Source organism: Octopus sinensis, linkage group LG5, assembly GCF_006345805.1.
Source record: "Octopus sinensis linkage group LG5, ASM634580v1, whole genome shotgun sequence".
NCBI classification, from domain to species: Eukaryota; Metazoa; Mollusca; class Cephalopoda; order Octopoda; family Octopodidae; genus Octopus; species Octopus sinensis.
In genome coordinates this window covers 104,740,633-104,763,221 of record NC_043001.1, presented here as the reverse complement: position 1 = coordinate 104,763,221, position 22,589 = coordinate 104,740,633, and the positions used below count along the sequence as shown (strand labels likewise).

The 22,589-nt window shown below is 37.0% G+C and overlaps 1 protein-coding gene across 1 annotated transcript in view; it reads left to right on the top strand.

The window, feature by feature from the left end:
- LOC115211825 (glycoprotein 3-alpha-L-fucosyltransferase A) overlaps nucleotides 1-22,194 on the top strand; it is a 57,605-nt gene extending 35,411 nt beyond the window's left edge. The window contains exon 2 of the mRNA XM_029780534.2: nucleotides 21,795-22,194. Within this exon, the coding sequence (XP_029636394.1) occupies nucleotides 21,795-22,152 (358 nt within the window). The 3' untranslated portion in view covers nucleotides 22,153-22,194. The remainder of the gene's footprint in view (nucleotides 1-21,794) is intronic.
- Nucleotides 22,195-22,589: the final 395 nt, after the last annotated feature.

The following is a 22,589-nucleotide window of genomic DNA, read 5'->3' as shown; positions in this document are numbered from 1 at the left end:
CGATAATATTAATATAAGAGTAATTATATAATACATTTCTTCAAAGTAAAGATCGCGTCTAAATTTACACGTATTGTACGATGGTGCGTAGCTAGTGATGGATCCCTTTAAATCAGTTAATGTTCCAGTCTTTTAAATCCCAGATGCATTTACTAAGATTGGTAGAATTGCATTTTGTTCTCTAGATGATCATTCTCAGTTATCTAATTCATCTACATTTCCAAATTGTAGCAGACGAACCTATATTATAATAAAACGTACGATTCCTTGTTATGACCTTACATTGATACACTATATTCTTCCTTAAACGCGGATTTTCTAAAGGACAGATAATTTTGTTTTTGAAATTACAAAGGCATTCATTCACTTGCATGTGGTACTCATTTTTAAAGGAATTAGTATCAATCCTCCTCTCAGGATTAGGTGTTAAGGCAGGATTATTATCAGTATCATAATTAGTATTATTACGAGGCGTTACCTTAAAGGTATTACCACAAGTGGAATTACTTATGCTTAAAATATCGAAATCTGGTTCAGGAAAATTATCATTAGGGTTAATTCCACAATTCACGCAATTGGTTCTACTTACAGATTTCGAGTTCAGATATTGCCTAATTTTACTTTTATGTGCTGCTATAATTTCAGCCAAATTTCTAATGGTTGAATACGAAAATTTTACTCTGTGGCGATTAAATAATTTCCCATTCTTACTTGGAGGTAGGAAAGACTTATCCAGTGCAGCAAGGAATTTCCAAGTAGCTGTGGAAGATGCGGATGATGTATTATACCTCATAATATTCCTTGATTTAGTCTTTCTTTTTATATAATAATTTGCTTGTTCGTTCGCCCGTTATACATTAGTTAGTTAAAGAGGTAGAGATGGAGTGAGTGAGAGGTAATGAGAAAGAGAGGAAGTGAAGAAATAAGAGAGGAAGTAGTAGAGAGATGTGATTAAAATTAATACACATAGGTCAGGTGGTCACGTGGTCAGCTGAAGGCAAATACGAAGAACGAGAGAAAAAGACGACGAGAAAAAGGGAGAGAGAAGTGTTAACAGCGTGGGGTAGGGAATGAATACTTGTTACGTGGTTAAACAGTTAGCTGAATGGAAAGGTAGATAGAGAGAGATTGACAGTTATATTGAGAAAGAGAGAGAGAGAGAGGGCAGATAGCGGTGGTGGTGTGTTGATATTGAAAAGTTGTTTTTTTATAGCGACCATCGCATGAGTGCAATCATTTATTGTCTGTTCCCTTTAAAAATTGGTATTTGTTTATACGAGTTATTTTAGTCTAAATTCTGGATTCACGGTTGCAAGTACCCGAGAAAGGATGTGCAGATATAGAGCAGGGATCAGAGAGGAACAGCAAGAAGATACAATAAAAAGAGGGAAAAGACAACACCGACTGAGACGTCAGGAAAGGAGTGTAGACGAACTCCAAGAATATTGAAAGAAAGCTATAAAAGTGTAAATCACCCTTTCTTAAATAAATTCTCTAATTTTTTTCCATAGTGTGGAGTTTACACGGATCCTACAAGTTATTTATAAATACGTTTTTTTTTATTACCAACATTATCAACATTAAATACTCTCCTGCTGTAATTTTTATTATTTTTTTTTTACATATCTATAAACTCATTGTGATTATTATTATTATTATTATTATTTTATTATTATTATTATTATTATTATTATTATTATTATTAAGGCGGCGAGCTGGCAGAACCGTTAGCACGCCGGGCGAAATGCTTAGCCGTATTTCGCCTGCCGCTACGTTCTGAGTTCAAATTCCGCCGAGGTCGACTTTGTCTTTCATCCTTTCGGGGCCGATTATATAAGAACCAGTTACACACTGGGGTCGATATAATCGATTTAATCCGTTTGTCTGTCCTTGTTTGTCCTCTCTGTGTTTAGCCCCTTATGGGTAGTAAAGAAATAGGTATTTCATCTGTCTTTACGTTCTGAGTTCAAATTCCGCCGAGGTCGACTTTGCTTTCCATCCTTTCGGGGTCGATTAAATATATACCAATTATGCACTGGGGTCGATGTAATCGACTTAATGCGTTTGTCTGTCCTTGTTTGTCTTCTCTATGTTTAGCCCCTTGTGGGTAGAAAAGAAATAGGTATTTCGCCCGTCGCTATTTTCTGAGTTCAAATTCCGCCGAGGTCAACTTTGCCTTTAATCCTTTAGGGGAACATAAATTAAGTACCGGTTGCGTACTGGGTTCGATTTAATCGAGTGGCCCCTTCCCTCAAAATTTCAGACTCTGTGCCTATAATAGAAAATATTGCTGTTGTTATTATTATTATTATGATTGTTATATTATTATTATTATTATTATTATTATTATTATTATTATTATTATCTACAAATTTATGTTTACCTTCATTACTTCGTTTCCCACTAATCTTATTCGTATCATTATTGTTGCTATTACTTACTTAAATAAGAGTTGATATATTTTTTAACTATAGCATTTATGATGCTTCTGGGAGGATTAGAATTTATATTTACATACTTTAAGCATTCATTCGGCTTATGATATGATTGGCACAGTTCAGTATTTAGATTCAGAGTAACATCAAGGAAGTTAACCACAGTATAATCATTATCTGTGGAGACAGAGAGACTAAGACGTTTGAAGTTTTTATTTTTCCAGGACCTCTCAAGACCAACCTTCTTAGACATATAGTAACTGAAAAGACCGTCATCTCTATATAATCCACCCTTAATTTATTTACACACACACACAACTATATGTGTGTGTGTGTGTGTGTGTGTGTGTTGTGTGTGTGTGTGTGTGTGTGTGCAGTTGAAATTTATAGATAAACAAAATACGAAGACAGATGTATGAACAACAAGCAAGTGTATTAGCTTGACGTTCGGGAAAATTAAAAGTCTTTTACGTTTCGAGCCTGAGCTCTTCAACAGGAAGGAATAAGAGAATATAAATAGAGAGAGAATGAAAAAACTTGTAGAGTTCAGCAGTCCAACATGGCGAAATATATCGCTATAATTGTTGAATTAGCCACATTTTATTGCTTGCTTACCTGTTTGTTTAATATATATATATATATAATATTCTATAATTATAAACATAATTATAATCAGGGATCAGTTAAGTGCCTCACCACGTACTGAATTAGATGAAAAAACATTAGCATCTATTTCTAATTCAATACGTTGTGAGGCACTTAGTTGACCCCTGATTATAATAACGTATATAATTATAGAATATTTTGTATAACTTGCCTAAAAAGGTTTTTAACGTACTAACTACTTGGTAAAATTATTAATTAATTAATTAATTTTACCCCATGTTATTATATATATACACATACGAAAGAAGGAATTCAGAACTAACAACAATAGTTTGGGCAGAAATTTATTGATGCATTCTTAGATTAAATCATAGCAAAAGATCGCCATCATCAGATAATTGGTTGGCAATTATATATTACGATTCCGTATTGCTACTGTTTACATCTCGCTCAGAGATTTATTATAGCTTATTTCTCCTTTTTCGAGATCAGTGACAGTTCGTCGCTGGAAAAAGCATAAAGTATTATGCGAGAGGGGTGAGTTTTCATCACTAGCTGGTGATTAATACACGCTGAGGACGGGTAATCCCCCAGAAACTCGAGTCCGTGTGTATCACCTAAGGCTAGAGCCGGGAGCGGTTACCTCCTCTCGCAATTGCTAATCGGACACAGAATGTATGTCGTTAGCAAGTGGGAAGTAATGTCTTCCTGGGGCTATAAACGTCAGTAGCACTGTCCTGTATAGGACGCCACACTTGGTTGGCAATTATATGTTATGATATATATATATATTAGAAGGTTTGGAGATGATGTACAGGTATTTTATATAAGAAGAAATGAGGTACTCAGAAATTCGGATGGTTTTATATTTACAGATATTTATTTGTATATTACATGTTTTTATACATCATATAACATATATAAGCGCTTTCGTCCATTCTAGTAGAGTTATCAAATATATATATAACGGGCCACCACATAGTTTAGGCCTACTGAATCCACTCACAAGCCTATATTAGAAGACATTTACCCAAGATGCCACGTGGTGGGATTGAACCTAGATCTACATGGCTGCAAAGATTCTTAACCACACAGCCAATATACGATGCTTTCCGGTCAATCCTAGATACATTCTTATTTCAATCAGTTTCAAACTTAGATATAATTCTATTCTATAAAGAGACCAGTTAGTTCTTTCGTCTGTTGAATCCTTTACAACCAATGACAAGTTGGACCAGTAAAGTCATCTGGTAACATAGATGGTAAGGCACCGAGCTAAATCTTTTATGGATTCTTACGTTGCTTCAGCCATTTTCTGCCAAATTTTACAGATTTCAGTTTCCTCTTTCAAATTTCAGTGTTGAGCTAACTTCAATTTATCATTTCAGTGTCGAGAAAATAAGTTAAATGAAATACCCTACGGACGGTTAAATCGACTATCTGAAATTTATTTTAATTATTTAGTATGGAGGCCACCCCTTAAAATATTGGCCTTGTTCCTAATCAATGGCAAGCGATATTATTTCCCTTAATTAAATCTATTATTCAGAGTTGCATGTCTGGTCCAGAAATATAGGAGAAAATGTTGGCTAAAAATAATTTACAAAAGAAATTGCGGTTGTTAGATGATCACATATCGTAACATATTGATTTTCGCTCGTGCAGGGCACAAAGCCAATAGTATTGTATGCTTGTAATGTATTCCTGCTTTGATCGATTCCATTATATTACTGGTAACCAACGTCTTTCATTGAAACACTTGCTGTTTCTCACTTGCAATGCAGTTTTAATAATTCAGCAAAACAAAAGACAAAAAATTTCTGGTTTTTATCTATTGAATCCCAACTGCGGTTAAAGAAAAGGCAGAGTGTATTTAATGGGATTTATTGCTTGTACTGTGTTTGGTACCGAAGTAAAAGCACATCTCTTTAGTAATGCTGCAGTCTTCGAGGTTAATTTGAAGGATCCTTCCCGGCGGTCGTTTCAACTGTTAGAAGGAGCAGGAAGAAACTGGCTCTTAAGTCACGCATAGCATCTTACAAAATGTAAGGTCCTGTTTGATAATTTATCCTCTGAAACGTAAAGAAATTAAATGCTTGCCTTTGAGTGTGTGTGAGAGAGAGAGGGGGGTGGACACAGAGAAAAAGTAAAATTACAAGAATAATACACGTTGACTAACACACTTGTACACACACACACACACACACTCGTACACACACACACTCGTACACACACACACACTCGTACACACACACACACTCGTACACACACACACACACTCGTACACACACACACACACACTCGTACACACACACACACACTCGTACACACACAAACACAGACAACACAGACACACACAAACACAGACACACACAAACACAGACACACACAAACACAGACACACACAAACACAGACACACACAAACACAGACACACACAACCACAGACACACACAACCACAGACACACACAACCACAGACACACACAACCACAGACACACACAACCACAGACACACACAACCACAGACACACACAACCACAGACACACACAGCCACAGACACACACAGCACAGACACACACAGCCACAGACACACACAGCCACAGACACACACAGCCACAGACACACACAGCCACAGACACACACAGCCACAGACACACACAGCCACAGACACACACAGCCACAGACACACACAACCACAGACACACACAACCACAGACACACACAGCCACAGACACACACAGCCACAGACACACACAACCACAGCCACAGACACACAACCACAGACACACACAACCACAGACACACACAGCCACAGACACACACAGCCACAGACACACACAGCCACAGACACACACAGCCACAGACACACACAGCCACAGACACGCACAACCACAGACACGCACAACCACAGACACGCACAACCACAGACACGCACAACCACAGACACGCACAACCACAGACACGCACAACCACAGACACGCACAACCACAGACACGCACAACCACAGACACGCACAACCACAGACACGCACAACCACAGACACGCACAACCACAGACACGCACACGCACACGCACGCACACGCACACGCACACGCACACGCACGCGCACGCACACGCACGCACACGCACACACACACGCATACGCACACGCACAAACACACACACATGTACAAATCTGTTTCATTCCGCGGTAAATTCTTCAGATCTTATTGGAATGCTAATTCACGTTAGAAGGACAGGAAATTTTTTAAAAAGAGCAGAAAGACAGAAAGCTAAACAGAGGAGAGACAGTGAGCGGAAGTTGTTTGGAAATGGAATGAGGAAACTTTATGTAAATCATTGGCGCAGGCGCAGCCGTGTGGTTAGGCAACTCTTTTGGCAACCACATGGTTTTTGGTTCAGTCCCACAGCACAGCGTCTTGGGTAATTGTCTTCTGTTTATAGCCCCGAGGTGACCAATGTCTAGCGAAGTGAATTTGGTATTCGGAAGCTGTGTGAAAGCCCATCATGTGTGTGTGTGTTGTGCCATTGTGCTTGTCGTTGTCCCCCTCACCAACTGGTTTACCTCCCTGAAACTTAGCAACTCGGCAAAAATGACCGACAAAATAAGTATCAGTCTTTAAAAACTAAAACCAGGGTTCGATCAGTTCAACGGAAACCTTTCAAGGCGGTGCTCCAGCATGGCCACTGTCCAATGAGTGAAACAAGTAAAAGGATGAAAATATAAAAATTAAAAGGTAGCTATATAACAGCTTGTCACAAACACTCCTACATAATCTAATTTGCCTTCGTAATTATGGAGCCAGAACTCCCTCACAGTTCTTGCTCTGTTAAAACCATAATTTATTAATCTCTCACATTTTCACCTAATTCGTTTTTATTCCAGTTAATCCATACAAGATTCTTGTGGTTTTTATACTTTCTCCAAATACGTATCACTCACAATAACCTCCTAATTTTATAGTGTCACTAATTCCTTCACCTTAACTCACCTTAACTACTAAAGTCTATAATCCATAAAGTCACACCTTTTATAATCGGATCATTTCTAACACTTTAAAATTACGGACGAGCTTACAATTTTGAAAGTTCATTGAATTGACAGACATATTTTAATAGTAATTTTCTCCTTACATTTTAACTCCAGTCTTATCTTTATATATGAGTTTTAATAGTTTCCTACTTGGTTCACCAATAATAGTATTAGCTGTCAGATATAGTAATTATATATATATATATATATATATTACACTTGCAGTATCGCCCGGCGTTGCTCGGGTTTCTTTCGACCCTTTAGAATTGGAATTTTTGAAAAGTAAAACTTATGCATTATGTAGCTTGTTATTCTCTTTAAGTGAACGTTTTTCTGGTTGAAATACACCGAGAAATGGCGACACAGCAGTCAATAAAATCGTAAAAAAATAGGGATTTTCATAGAAAAAAAAAGCACCTTTTTGATGTAAATAATTTTTGTTGTTAACATGGTCCGATTTGAATTTTTTCTTCTACGGAAGGAAGAGCAAGCCTTCTATCATACTCTCAATTTTGATCAACTTGCGCCGCAGGGTCTTGGAGGAGATAGTGTTAGTTGAAGGCTACCAAACCTGCCACACACAGACAACTTCAGCTTTATATATATAGAGATATCTAATTCTCTCAAAAAGACATTCAGTAACAGTTCTTTAAAGTAAAAGCTAATTGTCAACATAAAATGGATGTCCTGGAAGGGATGTTGTTATTGTTCATTAGCCCCCAAGAAACATCGTTTCTAACTGGCTAAGCTTTGTGTTGATAAAGAGCAATAACCCTGAAACTAGTCCACAGATGTTGTTTTATGCTAGGTTGGGATGCTGGGTTCCCTATTCAAAAATATAAGGACTCAGATAGTGTATCGTATGCATACATACATGAAGTGGTATCCAAAGGTTCCCGGAGTAGTTCTGTAGCGCACCAACAGATGGCAGCACACGATTGCGTGCACAATGACAACCAGCAGTGGCCTTCTTGAAGCAGCGTGCTTCAAAATGTAACCCACATGTGAATCGTTGGCGATTTCTTTTTCTATTGGACTTTCTTCAGTTTCTGAAGACGAGCGTTGCTTGAAACGTTAAACCATCTTTTTTTTCTTTCCTTGAGCGTCTGCTAATACTTTACATGTAGCACATCCTCGCATTGTTGTTTTCTTGTGTTTGCTCTTCGTTTTTGGGGGATTTACTACATATATATACATATATTCATGACAGTAAGTCAAGTAAACAATCGAAGCAGAATTAATGATCTATTCTTAGTAAAGAAACAGCAGAGAAGTCAGTCTTGTGGGTTAGGAGAATTAGCTAATTCGGAGATTCTATTAATAAAAGCAGAGCAGTCGACTTCCTTGTGATGAGAATGTCTTTGCCTGTTAGCAAAAACCCGTTTACTTGTTGGCAAAACGTGATGTGGCTACACTACTGCATTTCAATTTTTGATTGACAATGGGCGCTTGCTATCCGATTTCAGGCAGATGTATGTGGTTCTTCAGTAGCAGTTTAATTAAAATTGCCTTCTCCAGCCAGTAGTTTGAGTATGGGTAATTTTAATTCCTGCTTAGATCCTATACTACAAACCTATGATTCCTGCCATCGATATCCAGAATAAACTGTATCTTTTGAGATGCATCGTACATGACTTGGTTAATAAGCTTGGCTTTTTTGAGGCTGTGGTCAATTCAGATCAGATTATGTGATTTAGTTCCTCTTTTGGGAGAGAAATTATGCACGAACCATCATTAAATTTTCACATTTATCGAGGAACTAGCAGTATCGCCCGGCATTGCTCGGGTTTGTTTCAACCCTTTAGAATTGGAATTTTTGAAAAGTAAAAATTTTGCATTATGTAGCTTGTTATTCTCTTTAAGTGAACATTTTTCTGGTTGAAATATACAAAAAAATGGCGACACAGCAGTCAAAAAATCGTAAAAAATAGGGATTTTCATAGAAAAAAAGCACCTTTTTGATGTAAATAAATTTTGGTGTTAACATGGTTCGATTTGAAGGGCAAGCCTTCTTCTATCATACTCTCAATTTTGGTCAACTTGCACCGCAGGGTCTCGGAGGAGATAGTGTTAGTTGAAGGCTACCAAACCTGCCATACACAGACAACTTCAGCTTTACATATAGAGAGATTTGGCATTGGACTTGACGTGATTTTGCCAAATGATCTCTATATGTAATTATTTCTTTTGGTAAAGCATTGTTATTAGATGGAGGAGGAGGAGGTGGATTTGTACATGTTTTGGTGATGCGGTGATGCCTGGTGAGGTAGTTGTAATAATGGTATTGTTGTAATCTTAGATGCACTCTGAATCAGTAGACCTGTAACGAATGAGGTTCCATCCGTGACCATTCTATCTCCTTTGCATAAACAAGAAAACGTCTAGCGTGTCTTTCTATTCTTAGGATGCGATATAAGTTGGGGGCTATTTAGCTGCTATTTCTGACTCGATGAACAACCGCGTAAAGCCCCTATGTTATTGGCGGTGGTGGGTGAGGTTAGATTCAGTCAACTGTTTGTCTGCTAACGTAGAAAATGATTCCAGTTTTCGATGCTGGTGGCTGGAAGGATTTCTTTGTTTCTGTATCAAATATGGCACTGCTTCTTCGGCTTGTGGGCCCCTGGGTGATGAGGATTGTGGTAGTGTTGATGCTGTTAACCTTAACGAACAGAGGAGGTCTTCACTCCTCCTCCTCTCTTCATATACCTCCGCCCACACATTCTACTCGTTGTCTGTTATTTTCGACATCATGTATCGCGATTTGTTTTTCAGAGAAACTTTTTTGCTACAATTTCCTAAACGTTTAATTAAATTCGGTCGCTGTAAAGTAAGAAATCATTTCCCTCTACTCCTGATCAACTTCTCAAAAAATCTTGTATAAGGAAATATCGTTGATAACATAATCGTAATAAGACAAAATTAACAATGGCTTAACATAATTTACAGGTTGTGAGCAGATCCTAAAAAGATGGGGTAGTAACGCCGGGGAGGTTTTAATAAAGAGAATGCTTCTTTGTTACTCCGAAATATATCCTTTGGCATCGATGAAATAGCAACGATTCTAACTGAAAGACTGGCGTAAACATTTAAAGAATTCTCTGTGTGGAATACATGAATTTGGTGAAACGTTGCTTCTTAGCAAGTCTAATGAATATATTCTTTTGTACTCTAGGCACAAGGCCCGAAATATTGGGGGAGTGGGCCAGTCGATTGGATCGACTCCAGTACGCAGCTGGTACTGAATTTATCGACCCCGAAAGAGTGAAAGGCAAAGTCGACCTCGGCGGAATTTGAACTCAAACGTAGCGCCAGACGAAATACCTATTTCTTTACTACCCACAAGGGGCTAAACACAGAGAGGACAAACAAGGACAGTCAAACGGATTAAGTCGATTATATCGACCCCAGTGTGTAACTGGTTCTTATATAATCGACCCCGAAAGGATGAAAGACAAAGTCGACCTCGGCGGAATTTGAACTCAGAACGTAGCGGCAGGCGAAATACCGCTAAGCATTTCGCCCGGCGTGCTAACGTTTCTGCCAGCTCGCCGCCTTAACTACGATATTATTGCATAGATTAAATAACTTCTAGGAAAACAGTTCACTTCCAGAACAAAAGTGATGCGAAAAATGCGCACGTTTTAAAGCCCAAATACTAATTTTAAAAACAGCTTAAAGACAGGATTAACTATTAAGGCTTATAACAGAATTCTTTATCCACGGGTCTTGGGGACATTATCCATAAGTAAGGTCGCACCAATAATAAACAGGTACGTTGAACAAACCAGTAGCAAACAGGCAAATAATACGGCACATACGAACAATAATGGGGATTATAAAAACATCTATATTACAAAAGAAGTATTCAGAGACGTCTCCTTTCTTTCTCTCTCTATCTCTCTCTTTCTTTTTTTCTCTCTCTCTCTCTCTCTCTCTCTCCTGCTTGATTCTAACACCTTTACCCAATATTTTAAAGAAGTCTGGATTCGGATACAATTATGGTGGGAAGACAATCAACCTCCTTTTGTACGAGTATGACCTCAAAATTTATGCCGCAGATGGTAAACAACAGTAAATACAGCCATGAACAATACATAGATTTTATTTCTAGAACGAAATCTAGGTTAGAAAACTGCGCCAAGTCAATCAAGGAGAAAGGAAAATTAATTAGAAACACGAATGTCATGTTAGATCAAGAAATAGAAATAAGATAAGAGAATTAGAACAAACACAGACAAACAAATACTCAGGTATTAATAAACTAGACAATAGACTTGAATACAAGGAAGATTGGGAAAGGATATTGTAGACGCATTAGATTAATTCTTAAAACAGAGCGAAATGAAAAGGAAAAAATAAGACATCAAATCTCGGACCATCACAGTAATAAGTTATATTATCAACCACTACGTTAATTAGCTAGACTAGACAGGGAAACAAAAACAAATAAGTGCTAAAACACGCCAATCAATATACGACATTGGAAGATTATATTTACCCACGAAAACGGGGTTATTAATAAGAAAATTAATATAAAATAATTATTGTTGGACTACGAAAATATTTAATAGAGAATAATGGTAAACTCTTATTGATAGCAACAAAACCCGAACATAAAACCCTATTATCTTCAGGGAAACCAGTAAAAGTAAAAAGAGGCTGAGGTGAAATGTGGGAGGAATAATGACAGATGTTCTAAAAACATTAAAAGCTACGCTGAAATGGTTCTGCAGAATGTCATTTTAAAATGATGATGAAAAGAAAAAGCCCCTGCAACTACTGAACAACGAAGTGGTAGAGAACGATAAATTTCAGAATAGAACTCAAAACTGAGAAGGAAGATTGTTGGTTTCTAAGGAATAACAAGCTGAAACAAATGGTAAGAAACTCTCAAGAGAACTGAACAGCAAATGTTTTGGCCCTTAACTCCTTATACTTTAGGAGGGCTGAGTTGCATCCAGGTCTTCATTCCTGAGTACCGATTTGCTAACACTTTTTAGCTGCGAGAATATCATTGGTGCATAATTATTGCGGCTATTTTTTTTCAACAAATTTTATTCAACAGAAACAGTAACATTTAACAAAAACATCTTTAAATGACCGTCTGATCGTCTGCCAAGCAAATGCGACGCAATAATTGAAGGTGAATATACTCCTGAATAATCATTTAATGTGACAAAGATGTATTTAAATGATTATTCAGGAGCATATTCACCTTCAATTATTGCGTCGCATTTGCTTGGCAGACGATCAGACGGTCATTTAAAGATGTTTTTGTTAAATATTACTGTTTCTGTTGAATAAAAGACGTTTTTGTCACATGTTTTTGTTGAATAAAATTTGTTGAAAAAAAAGCCGCAATAATTATGCACCAAGTCAATATAATCTTGTGTATTTAAATGCTTGGATATTTCATTTGCTGGAACTCCACTCCGTTGATTTAGTTTTCAAATTTATACTTAAAGAAACAAAAATGTTGGTTTCTATGGTAGCGGTGAAATGTCAGCGTTACCGCATTTCATTTAGATATGTTAATAAAAGTTTATAGGGCGTAGAATATAAATTGTATAAAATGTACAATAATTAAAAGATATAATTTATAGACATGGAAACCAGATAGGGCAAATCATCCATAAAGAAGGGTGTACTTATGAGCTAGGTTACCCCACGGCACCCTTCCTTCATTAGTGAATCTATGTGACAGCTTCGGTTAGAAAAACACTTGTTCTTATCGCATCAGTTTGTCATATTCTATTGCTTATGTCAACATGTTCCATGTCCAAAATTCGTATGTTGTTAGTTACGTCTGCAAAAGACGAAACTGATCTCTACACACAAGTTTCCGTCATCGCACTCAGCAAACGATTGCAGTTTTGAGTGATGCGTTCCTTATGGTTGTTTAAGCGAAATTCTTCTCTTATACCACCTCCGACAGAAACACTGTCCATAAAAATACCAATGAATTTCCCTCTCAAACCGAAAATGATTGTGTCAGTTGCTGCTCTTCTTCTTCTTCTTCACAACCCCCCGCCGGAGCCTCGTGGAGCTCAGGTGTTTTTGCTCAATAAACACTCACAATGCCCGGTCTGGGAATCGAAACCGTGTTCTTACGACCGCGAGTCCGCTTCCCTAACCACCGGGCCATTGTGCCTCCACTCAGTTGCTGCTGTCGTTGTTACTCTTATCGTTGTTGTTGTTGTTGTTGTTGTTGCCATTTGTGTTGTCCGTGCCACTGCTACTTTCGTTGTTTTCCTTTTATTACATTTGTTGTTGCAGTGTTAGCCATGTTGGTGCCGGCAGCGGAGGAGACAGTGTTCTTCTTAGTATTATCATTGCTTGTTGTTCTCATTATTTAACCCTGTTGCACTTGTGATGGAGGTGTTGAAACTTTCAGAGGCGGGAAAACTGTCTCATACTTTTCCCTTGCTGATTTGCTGCCGGCCGTTGGATTGTTGTTGCAGACGACCATCGTTTTTGTATAGTCTAAGGCGGCGAGCTGGCAGAAGCGTTAGCGCGCCGGGCAAAATGCTTTCGGGTATTTCGTCTGCCGTTACGTTCTGAGTTCAAATCCCGCCGAGGTCGAGTTTGCCTTTCATCCTTTCGGAGTCGATAAATTAAGTACCAGTTACGCACTGGAGTCGATATAATCGACTTAATCCCTTTGTCTGTCCCTGTTTGTCCCCTCTATGTTTAGCCCCTTGTGGGCAATAAAGAAATAAATCGTTTTTAGTCTATAGTCGTGATAGTGGTTACACTGGTGATGTTTGGTGGTGGCGTTGGCGTCATTCACCTTTGATTCTTTGCTGTTATCGACAGAAATTTGCATGTTTTTTCGTTTGGATTTTTGTTTTTCACTCCTGTGTTCTCTGAAAGGGAGGGAGAATTCGCCTCCATATTTTATTAGAACTTCTATAGGCGTAATTTGAAAATGGAATTGTAATACTTGGACCCTAGGCCCCAATATTATGGGGTCGCCTTTTTTGGTGGGCAATGTATGGCGCCTCATTTATAGTTTGAAACAAAAAAAAAAATTAACAATGAATGTTATGCAAACAAGTGAAAATTAACAAATGTAACGGTGCGAAACTGTACATGGGGAAAAATTGAGATGATTATAATAATAATAATAATAATAATAATAATCCTTTCTATTATAGGTACAAGGCCTAAAATTTGGGGGAAGGGGACCTGTCGATTATATCGACCCCAGTGTTTCACTGATACTTAGTTTATCGACCCCGAAAGGATGAAAAGCAAAGTCGACCTTGACGGAATTTGAACTCAGAATGTAAAGACGAGTGAAATACCGTCAAGCATTTTGCTCGGCGTGCCAACTCGCCGCCTTAATAATGATAATAATCATTTCTACAATAGGCACAAGGCCTGAAATTTGTGGGGAGGGGACTAGTTGATTACATCGACCCTAGTACTCAACTAGTACTTAATCTATCGACCCCGATAGGATGAAAAGCAAAGTCGACTTCGGCAGAATTTGAACTCGGAACGTAACGGCAGACGAAATACCTATTTCTTTATTGCCCACAAGGAACTAAACATAGAGGGGACAAACAAGTACAGACAAATGGATTAAGTCGATTACATAGACCCCAGTGCGTAACTGGTACTTAATTTATCGACCCCGAAAGGATGAAAGGCAAAGTCGACCTCGGCGGAATTTGAACTCAGAACGTAACGGCAGACGAAATGCCTATTTCTTTATTGCCCACAAGGGACTAAACATAGAGGGGAACTCGGAACGTAACGGCAGACGAAATACCGCTAAGCATTTCACCCGGTGTGCTAACGACTTAATAATTTGACACAAGGCCTGGAATTTTGTGGGAGAGTTTCAGAAGGTAAAAACGGACGAAAGGTCGCTAAGAATTTTGGTCAGGTGTGCTAAAAGTTCTGCCAGATCGTGGCCTTTATAATAATAGTAATTATAATAATGATAATGAAGATTCTTGTCATGAGGACTGCGACAATAGTAGACGCGTGCCTTAGTTACAAACTAAGATATTACTTGGCAACTGTAACTCACGTTACCAACGAAACATTAATGATTTTTGTCCGTCTTAGAACTTAGCATATTCATCAGCAGCAGCGCGAGATTAGCAAATACCCGATTGATTGCATGCGCAAAACAATACACGCGTTCGATCGATTTCTTCCCTTGTAGAGCAAACATAAAGAAAATGACTTTGTTTATTCAGTCGTAATTACTTGCGAGAAATTCCCAGTTCAATGAAAACATTTACACTTCATGGACATCTAAAGTGCCGCTAGTTTTATATATTAGTGATGTATTTCCTATATGCCTGGGTGTATTATACATATATATATATATATATATATAGATATATATAATGTGTATGTGTGTGTACATTTTATATGTATATATATATATATATATATATATATATATATATATATATATATATATTAATATATATATATATATATACATATATATTTATATATATATACATATATATTTATATATGTATATAATATATATTTATATATGTAATACACATATTTATATATGTATATACACATATATTTATATATGTATATACACATTTTTTATATATGTATATACAATATATTATATATGTATATACACATATATTTATATATTATATACACATATATTATATATGTATATACACATATATTTATATATGTATATACACATATATTTATATATGTATATACACATATATTTATATATATGTATTTATTTACATATATATATATATATATTTATATATATGTATTTATTTACATATATATATATGTGTGTGTGAGTGTGTGTGTTTTTATATGTATATTTATATATGTATGTATACATATCGTATTAAAGAGAGCTGGACCGGTTGAGGTAAAGTAATTGTGAGGTAAAGTTGCTATGTGTACCGTGTTCGATCTTTGTAGTGTCCGGATAGCACGGAGGCAATGTCTTGGATGGATTTTAAAATTGATGCCAACATCATTTGTGCAATATTGATGGAATGTTTTCCACATAACACAAATGATGTAGCGCACCCAGCGGCGTTGTAGAGAGTAGAGATTGAGTTTTTTCAGTCGACCCAGTAAACAATGCCTATCATGCCATCTATCTTTCACGTTATGGACCGCTAGAGTGCTTCTACTTTCATTATAAGTTGCTTCGTATGGAGGGGGGAACTGCAGTGGACAACAGTACTCAAGGTAGGGTCGAGTAAAACTAGAGTAGAGAAGGATGATGGTGTAGGCATCTCTGGACAGGAAAGTTTTCAGAATCCAGGAGCACATCTTGCGGGCCAAGTCAACCTTGCTGTTTACGTGGGAACTCCAGCTTAGTTGTTATCAACAATTACTCCAAGATCTCTGGTGTTGTTGCATGACACTAGGGAGTCGTCCGAGGGAAGAGCATAAGGTAATTTCAGAGATTCCTCTTTCCTAAAGTGGATCAAATCAAACTTTTCTTCATTTAAAAGCATATTGTTTTGTTTTTCCACCCATTCAAGAATAACAAACAGATCTGACTGAAGGCATGTTTGGTCTCTCATGCCGTTTATGGCTTCTGGAGTTTGGAATCATCTGCAAAGATTTTCAATGTAGAATGTTTGATGATATCTACTATGTCGTTGATGTAAATAATGAAGAGGGGTGGGCCCAACATACTGCCTTGTAGGATATATATATATATATCAACTAGTGTGTTCATTTTAAACCTTCTACACATATATATACAGTTGCGGCCAAAATGTTCAGAACGGCATTGTTTTCGTCAGAAAAGTAGGTATAATTTTTTATCAAAGTTGTTTTAAATTCTATAATTTTCACAGACAATAAATACAATATTAATTGTTATTGTCTGAGATGTTGGTATAATTTGAGAGGATAATACAAAATGTATGGATGATTTAGTGATTTACTGCAAAATCCATGGCGGCCAAAATTATCAGAACGATTGCTTTTACTCCGTGTTTTAGTATATTTAACCGGCGAACCCTAATGTTTTGAATTTGTTTACGTGACGGTTCGTTTACTAAACATTAGTAAGAATATCTGCAGTGTACTTTGTTAATATAATGCCACTTACTCCGTTACCAATTCGTCAGCAGATTATTAAGCTTCGAAAAAAGGATAATTTAAGTATTGGGTCTATTGCAAAGATTGTTAACAAGTCAAAAAGTGTTGTTCACGGTATTCTTAAGGTCTACGATGATTGTGGTTCGTGTGAAGCAAGAAAGTCTACAGGTAGGCCAAGAAAAACGACCAAGAGAGAAGATCGTGCTATGGTAAAGTTGGTTAAAATGGACAGATTTAAAACTGCTGCTGCTGTTTTTCGGAAAATGAGCATTGTACTGAAGAAACATTTATCGCGAAAAACTGTGTCTCGTCGTTTAGTTGAACATGACCTACAAGCAAGAGCATCTGCAGTGAAGCCACTGATAAGCTCCAAGAATAAAAAGTGTCGTCTTATCTTTGCAACCGAACATGTGTTGTGGTCTCAAGAAAAATGGCAAACGGTGCATTTCAGTGATGAATCTAAGTTTATGTTATTTGGCTCAGATGGGAAAAGGTACATTCGTCGAAAAGTAGGTGAGAAATTGTCGCTTGAATGCCTTAAGACTAGTGTTAAATTCGGTGGAGGAAGTGTCATGGTTTGGAGGATGATATCCGGGGATGGTGTGGGCCCTTTGGTGCGATTACATGGAAAGGTAAATGCAGGAGTTTATAAACAACTTGTAAAAGATCATGCCTTGCCTGTGCTGAGAAATTCAACTAAGTGATCACCCATATTCATGCAGGACAATGCCCCATGTCACAAGGCTAAAGTGGTCATGAACTTCCTCAAGGCTGAAAAGGTTATTGTTATGGATTGGCCTGCTCAAAGCCCAGATCTCAATCCTATTGAAAATGTGTGGGATATTCTAGGAGAACGTTCGAAAGCCAGAAATCCTAAAACAACCGAGCAATTATGGAATGCCCTTCAGGAAGAATGGAATAAGATCACCCAGCAAGAAATTGAAAATTTAATTTCCTCATGCAGTCGAAGATGTCAAAGTTTGATTGAAGCTAAAGGGCTTCACACTAAATATTAAATAATTCCAGTATTTTCTGTCATTTTTGATTATTTTGTTATTTTTTCAACCGTTCTGATCATTTTGGCCGGCATGGGTTTTGCAGTAAATCTCTAAATCATCCATAACTTTTGTATTATCCTCTCAAATTACACCAAAATCTCAGACAATAACAATTAATATCGTATTTATTGTCTGTGAAAATTATAGAATATAAAACAACTTTAATAAAAAATTATACCTACTTTTCTGACGAAAACAATGCCGTTCTGAACATTTTGGCCGCAACTCTGTGTGTGTGTGTGTGTGTGTTGTGTGTGTGTGTGTGTGTGTGTATATATATATATATATATATATATATATATATATTAGAGAGAGAGAGGCGCAATGGCCTAGTGGTTAGGGCAGCGAACTCATGGTCGAAGGATCGCGGTTTCGATTCCCAGACCGGGCGTTGTGTGTGTTTATTGAGCGAAAACACCTTAAAGCTCCACGAGGCTCCGGCAAGGGGTGGTGATCCCTGCTGTACTCTTTCACCACTCTTTCTCTCACTCTTTCTTCTGTTGGCCTGCTCGCTTAGCCAGCGGGGTGGCGTCATTCGAAGGCTAAAGCAATGCGAATGCATTGTGACCAGCGATGTGTAGCAACATCTGATGGTCTGGTCGGTCACGTGATCACGTGATATATATATATATGTGTGTGGTGTGTGTGTGTATGTATTCTGTGAGTAGGTGAGATCAAAATCAGATTTGTATAGATAACACAATATCGCTGACATAGGTGGGTGCTTAAACACTAACCTCTTCCTCTATGTAGGCGCGAATCCCTATCAACTTGGAAATAATCGCCGTTAATCTTACAAAAAAATACAGATTACAGAGTAAAATCTCGACAGCTGTTTAAAGAAATCCGTTCCTTTTCCCACATATCAAAATGCAAAGAAAGAATACGTTTACATTCTTATTTTTCTCACAGCTAGTCCCAAATATTTAAGTTTGTTTCTCCCTCTAATTCTCTGTCTCTTTCTTCCACTATATGTTTGTGTGTTTGTGTGTGTCTATAAGAATATATTTTTGTGAATATATATTTGTAAGTGTGTTTGGATATATATTTTCTGGCGACGGTGAGAAAGAAATGAAAGAACGAGGTCATAGAACTGGTCATGTATGCTGCAATGATTATAAACATGAAATGGAAAATAAGAAGCTTCTTAAAACACAGATCATCGCTGTCTCCTTTAGATATTGGTTCAAACATCCTAACATTTCAAAGTTTCTGTTTGTGAAATATAAAAAAAAAAAAAGAAAAAAATGAAATGCTTTCAACCAGCAAAACTTTGTGAATATTCAGCATATCTTTTTAGATCATTCTTTCAGAACATTTTTTTAACCAAACTTTGCAGGATGAATTCTTTTGTTTGAATTTGGAATGTTTGACGTCTTACCGAATAAGCTGAGGAGGATGGAAAATGTCTGATTTTTAGGCATAGTATATATTTTCGATTTCGTGTTTACATTCAGTTCAATAGAACTTCCCGTTCTAGAGCAGTGAGAAACTCGCTCAAAGAAATTAACATTTTAAAGTTAATAAACAGACAAAATTAAAAGAAAAGAAGGTTAATTAAACAGGCAGACATAGATTTTATCAAAGAAAAAAGTAACGCTATGACAATAAAGGAAGGAATAATCTATATAAAGCGTTGAGGACAGTAACACTTTTCCTTGTACGATATATACACCTCAGAAGGCGGTGAGCTGTCAGAAACGTTAGCACGCCGGGCGAAATGCTTAGCGGTATTTCGTCTGCCGCTACGTTCTGAGTTCAAATTCTGCTGAGGTCGCGACTTTGTCTTTCATCCTTTCGGAGTCGATAAATTAAGTACCAGTTACGCAATGGGGTTGATGTAATCGACTTAATACCTATGTTTGTCCTTGTTTGTCCCCTCTCTGTTTAGCCTCTTGTGGGTAGTAAAGAAATAGGTATTTCGCCTGCCGCTACGTTCTGAGTTCAAATTCCGCCGAGGTCGACTTTGCCTTTCACTCTTTCGGGGTCGATAAATTAAGCAGTTGTATACTGGAGTCGATCTAATTGATTGATCCCCTCCCCGAAAATTTCGGGCCTTGTACCAAGACTAGAAAGCTATATACACCTCAGAATCCGAAAATCCGGCCTCGTGTGCTTGTGGCTTGTTCTTGATATATATATAATTCTTAAACAAAAATATTATTGACAATGACTTCGAAGTTTCGGCCATTTAAGCCATCGCGTCTGTAAATAATGCTGCCAGTGTCGCCCTCTATGCTACACCAAAACAAAACCTCTTTACTTAATCGATTTTCTGACGTTCTCTTTTCTTGTATCTATAAATTTTACAGGACCTTTGCTCACTATGTAAAATCGTTATAGTTTTTCATAGTCTTAGAATTCTCTTTCACACACTGTATCCTCTCCTTTTACTACTTCCCACCTCACTCTCATACTACAGCGTTTATTTCCAACGCTGCTCGATGCTTCGCCTCCCTTGCTCTTAACTGCTTTATGTTCCCCGTAAACTACTACCGTGTCCACCCAACCAACAGTTTTAAATTAACAGCAATATTTTCTCGGTCAACTTTTAACATTATCTTCTTTAAGTCTGATCTTTGTCAAGTAATATCTTCAGCTTGTGTCTCCCCTAACTACTTCCTTTATTTAACTATGTCCCTCAACCTCTCTCAACCCCTTCCCCGTTACATTCTTCTCTCTGTAAAGTTTTATATTTGTATTACTTAAAATGATGCATTTAACACTTTGAGAATGGACGCCTAACTTAATTTAGCTAGCTCAGTGGGGCTTCTCATAAGACACACATCTATCACATAATGTACATCGTGCATATGGGTTATTTCGTAAGTTTCGGCCGTTTCGAAACAGCTGTCGAGATATATTTAAACACTTATATTCTTGAGTCATATGTCTTCACTTTTTAATTGAAAGCAGTGAAAAAGTGAACGGTCAAATTTTCTTTTTGCGTGTATATTTCTGTTTTGTATGATTTCGCTATTCGCCATTAAACGAATATATATATATATATATATATATATATATATATATATACATACACAAGAAATCATTTTTGCCTCTTTTTATGGAGACAAAAGGGTTTATAGGACTGCAAGAAGTGCTCACATGTAATTATATATGTTAAAGGACATGGTAGTATTTATATATGATCAAATGTACGGAAGCGTGGTGTTATATAAAGTCGTTGACTCGAATTTTATGTTTGTTCTCTAATCAATGTTTATATATATATATATGAAGAAATCTTTTACTACCATGTTTTTACTGATGAAATTCACCTCTCTGTCTATATACCTACCCTCTTTGTAATGTTGGCAAATGGAATTAAGTATAAAAATGAACACTGTCAATTTAATTTTTTAAAATTCCCTATGTGGCTGAAGAGTGCTCTACATTTTAAAACTGATGTGATACTTACATTGTTTAATTAAATAAAGTAGCATGAAACTATTGTACTACACTACCTTTGGATATCTTTGTTGCTTATTTTGATTGTATATATATATATATATATATATATGTGTGCATGCATGTGTTTGTGTGTGTTTAATTATCCTTTATTTTTTCTTTCTTATTGCAGACATGATATCGTTCCAATAGTGATGGGCGCACATCCCGATGACTATCGCAAGATAGCACCACTAAACTCATACATCCATGTGGAAGACTTTAAATCGCCAAAAGAGCTAGCGGCTTACCTCCACAAATTGGACCAAAATAATAATCTATACAATGCCTACTTCAAGTGGAAAGGAATGGGCGAATTTATAAACACTTTCTTCTGGTGTCGTTTCTGTACCATGTTACACGCTGCTGATTTGTACAAGCCCACGTGGTACGATGACCTGGAGAACTGGTGGAGGGGCGATGGCATCTGTATAGGACGAGATAGGTGGGACCACAGAAGCAAAGTCAGCAATGATGGGACACCTAAATGAAATCGATGGTGACAAAAGCCGAGAAACTAAAAGACAAAAAAATCATTTTCAAAAACAAAACTCTTAGACTACACCTGGATATCTGTGTGCCTCTGCAGATATATATAATATATATATATATATATATATATATATATATATACGCACACATATAACCACACACGATTGCGCGCACGCACGTACACACACACACACACACTGATAGTCTTGAAGACCGGTATGTATATATTTTACTCATATATATTTAAATCATATATAATATATATGCCTATACATCACATGCATTACTCAAACATACACACACACACACACACACACTGCGCGCGTTACGAACACAGGGGACTTCATAAGCTATATATATATATATATATAATATATATATATACACGCAAAGGTTTTCATAAATGTACATAATATAGACATACTAAATGTATATA